Here is a 16310-nt window from a genome sequence, read left to right as displayed (position 1 = left end):
ATACTTTTTTTTTTTTACTCCTTTGGCTGATTTGAAACAGCTGTTGTGTGCTACTGTACAACAGAAGAAGCTGTCACTGTTCAGCATAAAATAGAAATTGGTGATTAATTTTAATAAAAATTGTAATGGAGGTTAGGCCTTTTCAATTAAGCTCCATCAAAGCACATCTAATCTGACCTCACAATGCCATTTGCAGAAAATTCAGAGTCCATTCTTTAATTGCTATGAAAAGGGCTTTTCAATTCAAATGCCACTTACTTGCCAAGAAAGCACTTGGGAACAGTACTTAATTTTCTCCTCCTGTCTTTGATAAGGTTCACTTTCTTGCTCATCATCATTTGGTACAGCTTCTCTCCTTTCTCTGCAATCATGACGTATGCATCCCTCTCCATTCCCAGTTTCAAACCTGGAATACAAAGCAGGAATTCCTTCAGACCCTTAGCATTAGAAGAAAGTAGTTCCTCAAAGTCAAATGCTGAGGCCACGCAGACAGTGATAGAAACACAAAAATGAAGAGGTTTATTTGCCAAATAAAAGGGAAATTGGATCACTTATTGATCTGAGTGCAAATCTGTCATTGGTGCATGTAGCATGTCAGAGAGGTTCACAGCTTTTCTTCCCAATTTTTAAAAGTACCTTTAAACTTATGGGCCCATCACAACACAGAAGTAGAACGGTTTACAGAACATGGATAAGTTCCAAATAAAGAGAGAGAAAATATATACCTTTTGAAACTGAATTCCTGTTGCAATTTCACTTTTGACCCTGAAATAACTGCCTTCATAAGGCATGTTCAAGGCACCTCTATGCTTGACAGAGCAGATGACTTTTTGAGTTTTCTATTACTTGAAGCCAAAAATACAGAACTGCTGACATCAAATTCACATCCTCAAATAAATCAAATGTAGATGGGAACATTATTTTCTCATCCGTTCTTAATTAGCCTATTTACTAATACCCCTAGGCTAAAATTCAGTTTGAAAATCCTATTATCCAGTCATTGAAAGAAATACTGAGTGATTTAAGGAATGATAGATAATTGGATACAGAGAAAATTTCACCTCCACTTTGTATGAGTTACCACATAGCACGTTAACTTTCAAAGTGGTATAGTCAGGAGTAAGATCTCTGAAAAGAATAGCTTTCTATGTCACAATAACTGTCCTTGTAACTCACATTTTCTGACATTCTTTAAATTTGTCAAAAAAGCCTGGAAAATGAGTTTCGCCTAGAAATAAAGTGCAAATTGCTTTAAGAGGACAGCACATTAAAAAAGTTGCTTTGCTGCAGAGAACGCTTTGTCACTTCTAGCCTGAACTAACCATTTTGCTTTCTGGCTACGCTTTGCTACATACACCTTTCCTAGGCATATATGTGCATGTATGTAAATTATGGATTAGATTTAGATAGCCTAGTGCAGGTCCAAAATTGAATCGGACTCAGCTGGGGACCTGAAATTGCACATTTGAACTTTTCAGAGAGAAAGGCATAGATCTGAGCCTCTTGAGTTTCATACAAGTGCTCTGAATGCTGTTATGCTCGTGCTTTTTTTTTTTTTTTTCCCACTCCTCTTTCCTGTATCTCACCAAAAATCACCTGACTTGCAGAGTGTTGAAAATACAAATCTCTAAGTGCATTAGGTTAACTAACCAACAGAGCAGGAAGCAAGACTCAGCAGACATTTGTTCTCCTAATCATGTTTTGAGTCATGACCAGGACTCTTCTGAATACAGGGAGCACAAATTCACTTGCAGACTTAGGGAACTCTGAGTCTGAAACAGTCTCATAGTTTGGGCATCTCTAAGATCAATTCAAAGTCTGAATTGGCCTTGGATTTACTTGCCTAACTTTCACAGAGATTGACATTAGGTAGAGTTTAAGTGATCAGTGTAAGGCTAGAAAATGAAAACTGTTTATTTGTTGGGAATAGCAGGTCACCTAACTGCATTTACATTCTGTTGCTTTATGGTAAGATACTGAACTTGTCAAATTAACAAATGAACAGTCTTCTGTGTCACATCAGAACTGCCTTCTAGCTTTCTCAAAATGCTTAATGCATTTGTTTTAAAGGCTTGACATACATATTCCAGGAATTAGTCTTGTGCAACACTGTCTTTCGAATACTGCATTTCTTGCATGTGTCAGATATGTGGCTACAGGTTTTGGCTCTACAAATCACCTGGTTTATTGCTGTTATTCTTCCATCATCTTCCCCTAATGATTTGATCCAATTCAATGCAAATGCTGACACATGTAGCCGAGGCTAATTTGCAACATGAACTCGTGATAGAAACCAGCCTGTGTAACAGTACATTTCTCATGTGGTCTTACATCACCAAATTCCCCAGGCTCTGATGTAAATGGCAGGCTGGAAAGCACATTCTACCCAACTCATCCTACAGAATTGGGAATCCCACCAAACTTTCTAATCCAAACACAGATAGCTCTATGACTTTGCAATTACTCGGATCCAAAGGAGCTTTTCCAATAAAGTCTGGAATGTCTGCCAGAATATCCGTGCTTATCCATGCTCCTGTCAGCTGCCACATCATAAAGCCACATGACAAAAAATGTCAGAAAAAAACAGAGTAGCTAGCCAATGCTGCATGGAAAACTTTGACAAACTTTCTATTAAGGAACAATTCCTTTCCCTTCCTGATATTTCACTCACCTAACTATATTCTCAAGGTCCCTGATAGCATTTGGTTTGTTTTCCTAGTTCAGTCTTTTTACTTCTTATCGAAATTCCCTCTCCTCACACATTTTACTTGAGGCATAGGAAATTCCACAGCGTGCTAGTGACCTCATAAAGAAAAAACTCACTCTGAAATGAAGACTCGCTGGATCTTTTGGAGATATGATTTAGCACTCTGAGGGTAAAACTAAGAGCCAAGAAATATATTTTATTTAAAACATGCAGAACTGCAGCATTGATCAATGAGTACAGATCAGCAGCTCAGAATGTTAAAACATTTCCTTTAAAAAAAATGAAAACTGATTCTCTCCGTTGCATTGAGGTAGTTCTTTTGAATTCACACTGCGCTTGATCTACATTTGTAGTGTAGTATCCTTGCTATTATCAAAAGGTGCGTAACATGATAAAGTATGTTAGAAATATTTTACATTCTGATAATGTAACACTGCAATGTGATTTGTGTTTAGCAGATTAGGTGTTTTTCTGCTGCAAAATATTGTAACATAAAAAATAAGGTTTGGATTGCAAAGGACATTAAAGGCTTCAGAGTCCCCGTTTTCATTGAACTTCTGTGACAGATCTGTAAGTTTCTTAAACTTTAGAAGTTCTTTAAAAATTTAAAACATTATAGCATAGCAAGTACAAGTCCTGAAAACATACTACTAATAATAGGGTTCAGACTGACCTCTTTTAATACCGGCATGGACGAGCAATTAGATCTTTAATGGAGTGGTATCTGCACATAGGGGAATCCCTTCTAAAAGTCAGGCACAGAACATTTTAAAAGAAATGTCATTTCCTCTGGCAGTGAGATACTATCGTTCCCATTCAGCAAACAGGGAACTAGGTTCACTTGTGAAAGATACTTCTGAATTAAAAAGGAACTCAGAACTTTTACCACCCACTGATTCACAGCTTTCCAACCCTGCTCCTATTTATTGTACAACATAATTTTAAGATAAGCTTAGTTCTTCTTTCATTCCACAAGAAAACATAAAAGTGACAAGCACCTGCACTCATTTGTCACTGCTCAGTCTAAATTTAAACATTTCTCTTTTTTTCCTCCATGAGCTGTTCTGCTTACTTCGAGATCATGTCTTTATTTTACTAATATATTTATTTTACTTTTTAATACAAAACATTTTTATCTTATTTACAAATTAAAAATTAAAAAGAAAAAAAAAAGTTTAATTTTTTTCAGTAACTTAATGCATCAAAGAAACTGACCCTTTGGTAAGTGAAAACAATTTGATAAATATTACTAACACAAGCCCATAAAATAAATAAATAAATAAATAAAAATAGCACATATTCAGAAACAGTTATTTTCAATCACTTGAGTTTCCTTGTCATTAAGGATAGATGTTAAGTCTTTCTCAAAACACGGAGGAAAAACTGCAACCTTTTCTCTTCCTCTCAGACTTATTTCCACATGCCAATTAATTTCTCCTTTTTACACAAATTCATTCAATGCATTAGAAAATACTTTATCCACTTACTCTCCCTCTGCTCTCTTTCCTTGATAATAGCATCCAGCCATTTCTGCTTGTCCTCTGCAGTCTTGGCCATACAGACAAACCATTTGTTTTTGGCTGTGTTGTGTATCTTCCAGCCATTTGTCACCGTGTAGCCGTTGCTGTGGTAATCTGCTGTAAAATCCCAAAGCACAATACACACGATGAATAGAAGGCCTGCTTCTTGAATCAGATCAGTGTGCGACACCTTTATTAAAATGCTCTTATTGGAGAGCTTGATTTTTGAGGTGTTCCTTATGCATCAGTCTTACTGACTGTCCATGTGGCTGGCTGTTACTCACCACCCTGGAAGTACAAACATTAATAGGAGTATCCATGCCTGTGTTGTTCAATTTGAAAAATCTGTCCCCTGTACAAATTACGTAAAAAAGGTCTGTAATCAAGGATCCCTGTGACCCCAGGGCAGTGAAACCTCGTATTTGGAAGAGCCCTGACAACTTTTCTCATGAAAATCCACAGTGGGCACACTAATGACTGAAGTTCTATTCAAATAGATCACCATATTCCTATTCCTAGCACAATACTTTGCCCACAAAGCTGTCTTCTCTACAGCTTCAGTCCTAAGAGTGACGCTTTGTAATTTCACCTCAGAAGAATGAAAATATTTTAAATACAATGGCATCGTTGAAAAAGGCCATGATGCTTGTTTGGATTACTTGTGCTGAAATTTCTAGAGATAGACTAGCTTGTTGCACGTCAGGGTTTTTGTCCACAGGACATGGGAACTCTTTAAATGTTATCTGTGAAAGGAAATAATACTAATTCCTGACTTAGTACAGTAGGAGCAGGGCCTGGTGCAACCTTTGTGGATGAAATCATAAACTCATCAATTCTTCCAGCTTGTGTCAGGACATGCAACAGCTATTCCCATATTTCATTCTCGGCTACATTCCATGCTTCTGATTTGATGCTAAGACTAATATCTGGTAGTATTCTAAACTAGAAAATGACCTAGAAGTTCTGTTATTTTAGCTATAATAGCTTAAGATGTAAGAAAAGAAAGGATGGAAAGAAGTTTAAAAATCATTTACTAAATTAACTTGGATTAAGAGAAAAAATAGACAAGCTTCTGGATACATAAACTTCGTAAAGTCATTTCAGAATGAAGGACTAATGCCTGAAAGTATGACCAGTCTTTCAGCTGTGTGAGTTGGTCTAAGAATGAAGACATGGGATGTTACACAACTACCTAAGACTTCATTAAAGGAGAAGGATGAATACTTTTGTGCCAACTTCCCACACAAGATTTGGACTTTCTGTGTTGTTAAAAGACAGTATTTCTTCTCTTACCTGTTCCATCCTCCACATTCTCCACCTCCATGACTTCTGTGTTTATTCGGCCTCTGAAGATATAAAGGGACCCATTGATTGACTTTGTCCGTTTAGATGCTTTTTTCCCAGCAACTCTGCAATTAGGATTTAGACTGTTAGATACACATTAAAAAACAGCATAACATATATGCAACACAGCTTGTTTTGGATTCAACAGGCACAGGAAACAAGAGCACAAATCAATCCGAGATATGACTATTAAAAAAGGATTTGAATATAGAGTGTCATGATATATGGCCACTCTCAGATTGTAAGTAACTTGAATACTCAGTCAGTTCACAAATAAACGTGTGCAACAGTATCAGTACAGCAGGAAAGGGCTTATTTTGCAAGACTATGTGAAGATTGGGATGTATTTAAGATTTACATTCTTGAGGACTTAACTGACTGAAATGACAGTACAACTGAACTGCACGTGGGTTTGGGATAAGAACTGCAATATCACCTGAAAAAAGGTTACATTTGCCTCCTTTTTGCCTACAGCTTCGAGAAACTTGTGGTAGGTGTATGAAGTTCCAAATATGAAATGAAGCATGCAAAGAGGCTGGTATCACATGGTCTGTCACATGTGTTCAACGTCTCTGCATGTGGCATCTGATTTTTATGTCTACAATAGGTTAAAACTATCCGACTGACACCTGCCAAGCTTTAATATCTAAGAACAACCCTGCTATGTGAACCGAAACATGACTGGTCAAATGATCACCGCTTGAGATGGCAGGTGTCCAAACTCTGTGCAGTGAGGGAATTGCTGTGGCAACTTGCCAGGTGCTCGTAAGATCCAAAGAGCATTGCAATAAAAAACAGCTGGAAAGAAGATTTCTGTCAAAGTGAAATATTTGTGATAAACTGAGGTGCGATGAGAATCACCATGCTTTTTTTTCTGAACAATATTTCCTTTTACAACTAGCTTAGGTGACAAATATACCTTTGGTGATGACCATATATTTACATCCAATCAGACCGACAGGGACTGAGAGCTTGGAGCTATTAGATCATTTCCTAAAGACGTCTGTTAGAGTCAGGGAAAAAAAAAAAAAAAGAGCTGTACTGGCAGCCTTATAAAACTCTTTAAATACTCAGCCCACTTCCCCACATGAAACATATTGTTCCTAACATCAGGATTCAATTTAAACAGCAGTCTACGATACCACTAAAAACACAAAATAATACTCAGCTCTGAAAAAATCTATGTCATCAGTTTGTCAGGCTTCCCAAAGCTTCTGCAAAGGATGAGACTGCAGTCTTAGATCTAAAATCACAGTTCTAATTCTGATTTTAAACTCGTTTTGAAACAGTCTCAACAAAGCTACCTCCAATATATGCTGTTGTGAGGAGATGATGCCCAAATTCAAATGGCTGCATTATTGACTATTTACTGAAGATCAAGGGCACAATTCTGACTGCGCTTTCTGATCAAGGAAAACTCCAGTGATTTCTACAAGCATGGTATAAATGGGATAAGAACCAAGTCGCTCAATTTCAAATTGCAAACTGACAAAGGAAGGGTGTTTTTGTTTTTTGGTTTGTTTGTTTTTCTTCCAAAATCTGTGTTCCACTAACATGTTGGTTGTTCATCAAGCACCTGGTCAAATGATCACAGCAGCACAACTGGATAGACATTCATTTCCATCCTGGACTAATTACAAATAGCAGCTAGACAGGGGAAATATCCAAAACTAAAGTCACTCAGCAATCCCTAAATATATATTTTTCATTTGGCAATTACAAACAGACAACACAATATTCAATTTTTTAATGGAAATCAGATTCTGGGCATTTCATCAGCCTAAGCTACATTATTAGACAAAGATAAACAATATCGATCCTTTGGGGAAATCAAAGTGCTACAGCAGCCTCCTCGGAAATCAAGCCAAACTACAGAGCAGCTCAGTAACATCACTGTACAAAAACAGAGGGTTGCTTAAAAGGCAGCAGAACATTTTGTTTTCTAAATCTTAGTATTCTGGGAAAAATGCCTGGACAGCGGGAGGGGCTAGGCTAACCTGAACTACAAACAGGACTAGAAAGACAGTTTTTAAGAGCTCTGAAGAATCGAAGAATTAGATATCAAGTTGATTTTTTAAAGGAATAGTTTTCTTTTAGACAACTCTAATTTCTGAACTCTGTTTCATATGAAAGAATGAATTTTGATAAATTGGTGAAGTGTCAAAATAAAATGTTTTTTATTTCTTGCTTTATTTCAGCAATGTCAGAATGCTTCAGTTAGTGAAGATTAGAAGTCATTTAAGATTAAATTGCTATTTTTTCTTTTAATTTAAATATTTATATTACATTGTAATAATTTCTAATGTAGATTTCACTTTAAAATTGTATTTTACATTATAGAGTTTCACTATTATTCACACAATGTATGAACACTAGTGTCATGATTTTTTTCCCAGCTTAACAGTTCCAAAATTTTAATGAACAAAAAAAATGGAAATTTAACCCACTTTTTGAAACAGAAGAATTTTCTTTGGATAAAACACTAGTTTTTGAGAAGTTCTAACTGGTTTGGCCATTCCACTAGGTCATTACCAGTAAAGAGGTATAAACTGAAGAAGAGGGAGGATATTACAGGAAGGAAAGGAAGAGGAGAATCTGAATAGTAGAGGACGTATGATAAATCCAGAAAAGACCAAGACACAGGAATGACACTAGAAGTGTGGAGGTGAAAAGCTTTAGAACTGAAATACGTTATAATTGCTGCAGAAGAAAATTGCCTTCCTCACTGCCAACACTATTTTAATAATAAGTAGTAGGTGTTAATAATGCTTAAGTTTTATAAGGTAAAATGATACAAAAATTGCCACTAGCATAAGAAAGGAAGACAATGCACAAAGCACATTGGCTGCAAATAATGAACAGCAACTTGCTGCTCATCTCTTCCTCTTTGCTCTGTGCCCTGCATCCACCTAATGTTCTCTTAGTCTTCCATTTTCCCCTTTCTTGGCTTTCTATCATTTTTCATGTCACCCTTTTCTGCTCAGAACAACCTCACAAAACAAGTTGGCAAGGCCTGCTTCTTCACATCACTCTTGGAGATCCATCTGCTCTGGGAAGCTTTCCAGTTGTAAGAACTCACTTAGTGATTTTTTTTTGCACTGTATCATCTTCTTTATTTGGATTGTGTGCTTCTCAGAGTGGGGACCCCATTAATCTCTGGCATATTTATCTTACCATGTAGTAATTTCCTTCTCAAAAACAGAGGAAAGTCACACCTGTGACTCAGCCTTACATAGCAACAGGGAATACATGTACAGTGAGTGATTAGTAATTGACCATACTTCCCATGTGCAAAACCTCTGAACCTCCATTTATAAAACCTCCATTATAAAAGCAGAGGGACTCACCTGGATTTCCTCTTGCAATAGACGAGTAAATTATCAAATAGAAAGAACATTCTCTCTTGGATGTTCCCTGCTGAGATTTTTAACAAAGTCCCTTGGAGCAAGAGCTGTGTGCAGATATCTGTAAGATTCGACCCCTGAAACAGAAAAGAGATCGTTTATTTTTCACTTTCTGTGTGCACACAACGAAGCACTTTTACTAAAGCTCTGTTATTTTATCTGTACATCATTAAATTGCCAAATGATTGATGCAATTAGGAGGAGGAAATCCTCAATTTCTTATTGCAACTAAACACATCATGCCTTTTCTGGGTTACAAATACTTTTTTACAAATCCTCATACTCTGTGATAAATATTCCTTAGATCCAAGAGAGTTTTCCTTAGAAAAATCTTTCATTCTCAAAGCAGTTGTTTTGTGAGTCTCTCAAGACCATTAGTCTTCCCTTCATATCCTAAGTATTCACTCAAAATATGACAAGTGATGGCTTTAGGAAAGCTTTATTTGAAAAAAAAAAAAAAAAAAAGTGGTATTTCTCTAACATTGTAGATCTGATTATGGCATAAGTCACTGTTAACCATCCCAATGGAAAACCTTCTGAGTGGTGATCTGTCTCTCCAGCTCTTCTGTTAGAAGTACATGATGCAGCTGCTCTCCTTTCTGGAGCTCTAATGAACACATGCAAGTCAGAAACGTAGCCATGAAAACCACAGGTCAGGTCCTGGACACTGTGCTAGGTGCAAGGCATCATATGCACTGAACTGCAGATATGCAGATAACTAAGCTTGATGCTCAAGCCATTCAATCACATGAGGATCCCTGCAAACTGAAAACCAAAGTGGATTACTCTAAACCATTCAATCCCCAAATTGTTATTCAGATTATTCCTAGGAAAAGTAATCACATAGTCCTTCAGATGGGAGTTTTAGGGCCAAGGCAGTTGGGCACAAATGAAAATCAACCATGGGATTGTCCTGGGTCACTCTCAGAACATGCAAATTCCAAGTGTCTGCTCATTCTGAATGAGCACAGTTGAGAATCTGCTCTTCAGCTGCACCACTGACCAAACAAGATAGGTTTGGCTAAACCCTAGGCACTCGTTCCTTGGTCTACTCTTACTTCAAAGGTACAAGATCATCATATCAGGAAAAAAAATAAATAAAAAAAAAGGTTTCTTTTCAGGAAAACACATGTAGACGTAAGAAACATTTACTACTCAGTCCTGGAACACTTAATATTTTTTGCATTTCTTTTTGAGTTGGAAGGAAGAATAACTTAGGGTAACAATGTGGGTTCCCTCCCATGATTGGCATGCAGATAAGGGAGTCAATCAGATAATGTGACCCACTGTCTTGAGTCTTACTGGAAAAAAGAACTGACTTTGGATTGCATGCCATTCATTATCAGCCAAACTGCTTGATTTGCAAAGGTCCATTAACTTTAATATTCACAAATACCACAAAAAACTTGTAAAATGTAATTCAACCTACTTACAGAAACTGAAGACACCTCTCTGAACAGGCATGAAATCCAGTTCTATCTAGAAAGTCACCCCAAAACGATTTGTTTGAATGATTTTAGACACTGTATGAGAGAATATTTTTCAGGAAGGCGCAGTCTGCTACCATTAAGCTATTCAGGGAAAATCACTGAATTGTAATCAGCCTTTCTAAATGTAATGCAGTCACTTTAAAGGTGTGAATAAAGTTTTAATGACATTGTTTTCTAAATCAAACCTTGCAAGCTGTGCTGTGTCTTGCTTTTAGTTAACAAGGAATCTGCTATTCTTTAAAGGCTGCCAACTACGGACATCAGTTTTGTGTATTCCACATACATGTATGTCTTTCTGTACTTTGGGGATTTAGTCATGCAGGAGCTAGCTCAACGCAATATTTCCATCTGCTGCCCTGGTATGTTTTTATTTTTTAAATCCACCTATAGAAGTACATATCCAGGAATGAGCACTTGTTAATTTGAAAATGACCTGCTGACCATGACTATCTACATGGGAATTCACTATATATCAGAAATATAACCCCAAAGCCAAGGAACACACACACAAATAGGAACAGAAACCAACCAACTGTATAACACAGAAGCATGTTCCCCACACGGTTTGCCCATGTAGAAATCAAGGCGTCACAGCACCTCAGCATCAAGTACTTAATTCACTAAAAGCCACACAGAGGAAGCAAAAGCAAGGAGCGCAGTGATATCAGTAATTGGACTTAATCTTTTACTGTCACAAGAATTACTAGGTAAAATTATCTGGCCTATTTTGTACAAGAAGTGAAAGCATATAAGTTGGTCCTCACCTTAAAATCTAAGAATCTTTATTTTTCCATCAGACCCATCATGATGGTATCTGAACATCGTTGATGCACTTCCTGTTTGCTGTTGGCCTAGCTACTTCCCATTTATACCAATCTGAGAGTTTTTTTCAATAGTAAGAAACAGAGCAGGAAGATTTATATGATGTTTTCAGAGACAAGAAAGGATTTCTCACCTTTCTAAGTAGGACCAAGCTGCAGGCAAAAAAAAGAAAACATCATAGCTGGTGGAATTGCAAATTACAGCCAATTATAAAACACTTGATCTGCCCGAGCGCTAACACATCTTACAACTCATGCTGTTCTGTGATGGGGGTTTTGCTTCCCTAAACATTTCAGACTGGGAGAATGTGTGGATTCTTCATGTAGCAATTCCTTAGTGAAAATAATTCACAAGGATTCATGAGGAGGAGCTCACCCCACAGAATAATCAACATGTAATTAACCGATTCTTCACTAACCAAACAAAAACATTTTACAAAAAAGCTGGACTTCTCATGCATCCTCTACTTTTTTCCCCCTTTATTAAACTAGTATTTGTTTCCCAGAAGGATTAACCAGAATCAAATTGGCCTGCCTAGACTACTCCATAAAATACAACTACAAGGATTCTGTGCATTCCAGAAGGATGAATCTGAGAGAGTTCATTTAGATGAATAAAACTCTGATCAAGCTGCGGGTCTTCAAAGGCTCCCCAGGCTTGGCTTACTTTAACATGACCCATCATTATAATATGTTTCAGAAAGAGACTGATAGGATGATGCCAGCGTACGATAGTGAGAATGGTTGTATTCGAGGGAGAGACAGACTGGTAGGCAGAGATTTTGAAGGAAAAATGAGGAACCAAGGCAAATGCTCAAGAAAATAACTACTGCTCTTAGTGAAGCTAGAGATGACCCTTGGGAGCAAGAAGAGACATGGCAGACGTCGAATGATGTTACGTTGTTCCTCATGTTGGAAATGTTGAGGGTGGCGCTGATGGCAATGAGATGAAGATAGGTCAGGGATGGTCCCACTGGGACAGTTGTAAGAAAGCATCTGGTCATAGAAACCAGTGAAACTGTGCTGGTTTGGTTAAACAGATACTCTAGGTAAGGTGGAGCCTGTTCCAAATTAAGCGAAAAAATTACCGCCAAGCTTCATGTTGGGCTGCTTGCATATTCCACAGAGTCAGGATACCTCTCAGATAGTCATAAAGAACTTGGTCATAAGTAAGTTGAAGTTTACTTCTTTTTGACAATTTCAATGGCTTGTACTAAAACTGCTGGAAGCTATGGGCCTTATCAGATTAGTACGTGGTAAATAACCACACATACAGGACATAAACATTTCAGAATCTAAAACCATGATAATAGAGAAAGAGATTTTCTGTTTTCTAGGAGAGATTACCATCAGATGAACAGAAAATCTGAATGTGACATTTGCCTTATACACTTTCTCTAACAGACAGCTCTGTGGTTTGCATGGTTAAGTTAAAAATGTTTTTAATTCATCAGTTGCAACATTCCACAGGATAGGAGTTAGGAACACTTCTCACAAACTATGATATCCATCTGCAAGAACTGAAAACAGTTTTTTACTAACATACCACTTTGCACAAAAGTCCTAATTTGCAAGACTACGGCACTGTGGCAACCAAAAGATAAGACAATGTCTTTCAGTTTCAAATTGCTTTATGGGCACAAAAGAAAAAATGTGATCGTATTTAGTATTAGTCCACATCTATGTTATAAAGCTAGCTTGCCTCCTCTCAATATGCCACAAGGAGATTCCACTCCTTGTGGCATAAAAGGAGTAACTTTCCACAGCTTACTACTAGTAGTCAAAAAAAACACTTCTCCCTTTTTGAACTTTTGGAGTGAGTGACATAAATGACTTTGTTACACATAAACAGATCTAAATGGGTTTTCAGGCCCAGAATGTTGCTGTGAATTAGTACCCCATCTCCCACCCCCAACACTGCAATAAGTTTGATACCACTTCATTTATGACATCGTGGACACTTTCAGAGTCATGTTTTGAGCTCTAGAGCTCAAACCATGCCTCTTGCCTAGAGGACCCACGAGCTGCATTGAACCTGACATGGTTTTAGCTGCTTCTGGAAGTCCTGCTATATCGAATATTACATGACCTTTTTTGTTTGTTGAGCTTGCTATCCAGAAAAATAAATACACAGCTGGATATCTGGGTTGCTCTCGTGTCTTTAGCTGGATGCCAAGAACATCCTTGAGGGAAAAAATGAGCAAGGTTTAAAATACACATGAAAGACAGAAAAAACAACCCAAAAAAGATTTGTGGAGAACACCCAAGACTCCAAACATGAGGAGGCTTATACGACCTCTAAAAAGATGTCCTCAGCTGGCAATGATCAGCATCAATATTTTAAAAGTCAGTCTTGCTAAATGCCAATCTCTTTATGAGACCATTTAACACCGCTGACTCCCTGTGGTGCACCTCCCAGAGGCTTCCAACTCCACTGACTCAAGGGCCTCAAGTAAAGTCATCACAAGATAAACTGCCAACCCTTTTGTGCATCATCCTGACTTCCCAGTATTTCTCCTGGGTGGCTCTTTTTTTCAGATTTCCTCTATCCCCAAGCTTCGTATCTCAGTTATCTCCCTCTCTTTATTTTTCTCTCTTCCAGAGTACATGCTTCCACCTATACAGATACACCTACTGATAAACACATCACTATGAACACATCTATGAAAAACTTAACTGGAGTAAATACAAATATACTAGTTGCTTTCTAACTGAGCCTTTATCTTTTATACAGGAAATCTGTAGGAAGCCAACTTTCAAAGCTCCCACAAAAATGAAAGGCTTGTAGGAACAAAAACAGAACCTTATGTTATTTAGACCACTCCTGATTTCAACTTCTAGTTTTTTCCTTCAAATGAAACCTGACCATTTGAAATTTCAGTCCTTGCCAGCTCTAGTACCTTTCTTTATTTCATGATCTGTTTCTTCTGCTACAATTTAGCAGCAGCAGCTTGTACTCCCCAAAATAAACATTGAATTCTAAACCTGTCAAAGTGATGCCACCCACAGCTTATAGTGCATTTACACATCAGAAGTCCCTGTACACAGTATGAACCACCAAACTTCAGCCCACTAAACCATGCAGTAAATCGTCTCCAGAGGGCTTGCTAATCCTGCATCATACCTCCCATCCTTCAATGTGGGACTGCAACTGTTCAAGGGCTTCCAGTTTCTCCATCTGTCGCTTGGTCTCGTTGATATTTGTGCAGACCGTCTTCATTGCCTGCAATGCATTCTGGACAGCTGGGTGATCAGGATGCTTAGAGGGAGTCCTCTTAGCCAATTCCTTCAGAAAAAAATAAAAAATAAAAAAAATAGAAGTTGCATGTGGAAAGCAAACAGCATGAAAGTGCAGTCCTGCAGGAAAATGACAATAATGCAGCAGAATTAAAGAAAATTTGTGGGTACGTTACTGTAGATACTGTTCTCTGCTCTTCATGTGTACAGGGTTGCTGCTTTATATGAATGCTGCTAAATAAGTTAAGGAATTACTTACATTAAATGTATCAGATTAAAAGAGTTCAAGCCACAGATGTTTTGCTGTATCACATACATTTGCTTCTAACATGACCCGAGGCCAAATAAATTAAAATAAATTATTACATAAAAACCACACTGTCCACATCACACATGCACTGGCCTGTGGACCTAGACATGGTCTTCATCCTATACCATTCCCAGTGATACACATCTAACGTTTCACTGAAGCTGCACTGGGCCCCATCACAATCTGATGAAGACTGCCCATAGCAAGTCTCGTTAAGAACAACCAGAGCTATGGAAGTTGGGTTTTGTGTGAGGAATGGCCTTACAGGAACACCGCTAGGCTGTATATGCTGTACACAGTACTTACACAGACAGTCAGGTGTAGACTAATCCTGAAGGTGAAGCTTCAGGACCTAGGTTGTTTAAATCTATAAACAGCAAAAAATGCTACCAGATCCACCTCATACCAGAAGGGCCCTCATGACAAGCCTCTTTCCCTTGAATACGGCGGGATCCCAACATGACGCCACCCCTAACCTAGACTCCTCAGAGTACAGGTGTCCTCTGAGGGGAGGGGAGGAGCTGCCTCCGGCCCGGCACTGCCGGTCCCACTCACAGCTCTGCCCCATGAGGGTCAGCAGCAGCCTGCCCTGGCAGCCAAGAGGGCAAACAACATTTTGGGGTGTGTTAAACACAGCACGGCCAGCAAGGGAGCTTTTCCCACCACAATTCCTGTCAGTGGCCTTGCTTCAATATTGTGTGCAGTTCTGGGCTCGATGGTATAAAAGAATGTTAAGGTGCTTGAAAAGCACTCAGATCAGGGTAACAGAGCTGGAAGGCATGCCCTATAAGAGAGCCTGAGGGCACCTGGGTTGTCTAACCTGAAGAAAAGAAACTGAGAGGTGAGCTCGCTGCTCTCTGCAACTTCCTGAGGAGGGGAAGCGGAGAGGTGCTGGTCTCTGCTCCCTGGTCACCACAGGACACGTGGAAATGGCACAAAGCTGTGCCTGGGGAGGCTCAGACTGGATATTAAGAAGAATTTCTTTACCATTAGGGTATAACATACTTGGGTTTTTGGTCAGCCCTGAAGAGGTCAGGCAGTTGGATTATATGATCTTTGAAGACCCCTTCCAACTGAACTATTCTATTCTATTTTATTCTATCCTAAACATGCTTAAGAAAGGGCATGCCCCTTCCCCCAGTCGTGTTGAGGAAGGGAGTTAGGGAGCTGCTGGGTGGACAGCCAGAAGCCAGCCAAGGTCAATAACCACACTCAGGTAAGTGCCTATAGCTCTGGGTAGTCAGTCTGCATGTCCAGAAATCCCAGTGAAAGTCACTAGCTACAGGTGTCCCATGTTTGTTTGTTTGTTTGTTTTGTGTGTGTGTGTGTGAGGGATGTACAACGCTCATTTTATCAAGAAGAAAAGGAACACAAGACTAAATTGTCCAAGAGCAAGCCACATGCAGAACCAAGACTTTTTAGCGCTCAGTGCTTTTACCTCCAAGACAGGCACATGGCAAGTGGGGAGGGCTTTCCA

At 38.6% G+C, this 16310-nt stretch overlaps 1 protein-coding gene across 3 annotated transcripts in view; it reads right to left on the bottom strand.

Moving 5' to 3' along the window:
- PREX1 (phosphatidylinositol-3,4,5-trisphosphate dependent Rac exchange factor 1) overlaps positions 1 to 16310 on the bottom strand; it is a 178727-nt gene that overhangs the window by 66259 nt on the left and 96158 nt on the right. For all 3 annotated transcript variants that reach the window (XM_032198116.1, XM_032198117.1, XM_032198118.1), the window contains exons 6-10: positions 14411 to 14572; positions 8919 to 9052; positions 5521 to 5636; positions 4195 to 4344; positions 259 to 406 (exon numbers count right to left, since the gene is read on the bottom strand). In XM_032198116.1, the coding sequence (XP_032054007.1) occupies positions 259 to 406; positions 4195 to 4344; positions 5521 to 5636; positions 8919 to 9052; positions 14411 to 14572 (710 nt within the window). The remainder of the gene's footprint in view (positions 1 to 258; positions 407 to 4194; positions 4345 to 5520; positions 5637 to 8918; positions 9053 to 14410; positions 14573 to 16310) is intronic.

Source organism: Aythya fuligula, chromosome 16 (genome assembly GCF_009819795.1).
Source record: "Aythya fuligula isolate bAytFul2 chromosome 16, bAytFul2.pri, whole genome shotgun sequence".
In the NCBI taxonomy this organism is placed as follows: Eukaryota; Metazoa; Chordata; class Aves; order Anseriformes; family Anatidae; genus Aythya; species Aythya fuligula.
Note: the sequence above shows the minus strand (reverse complement) of the source record. Positions and strands in the feature narration are given on the sequence as shown.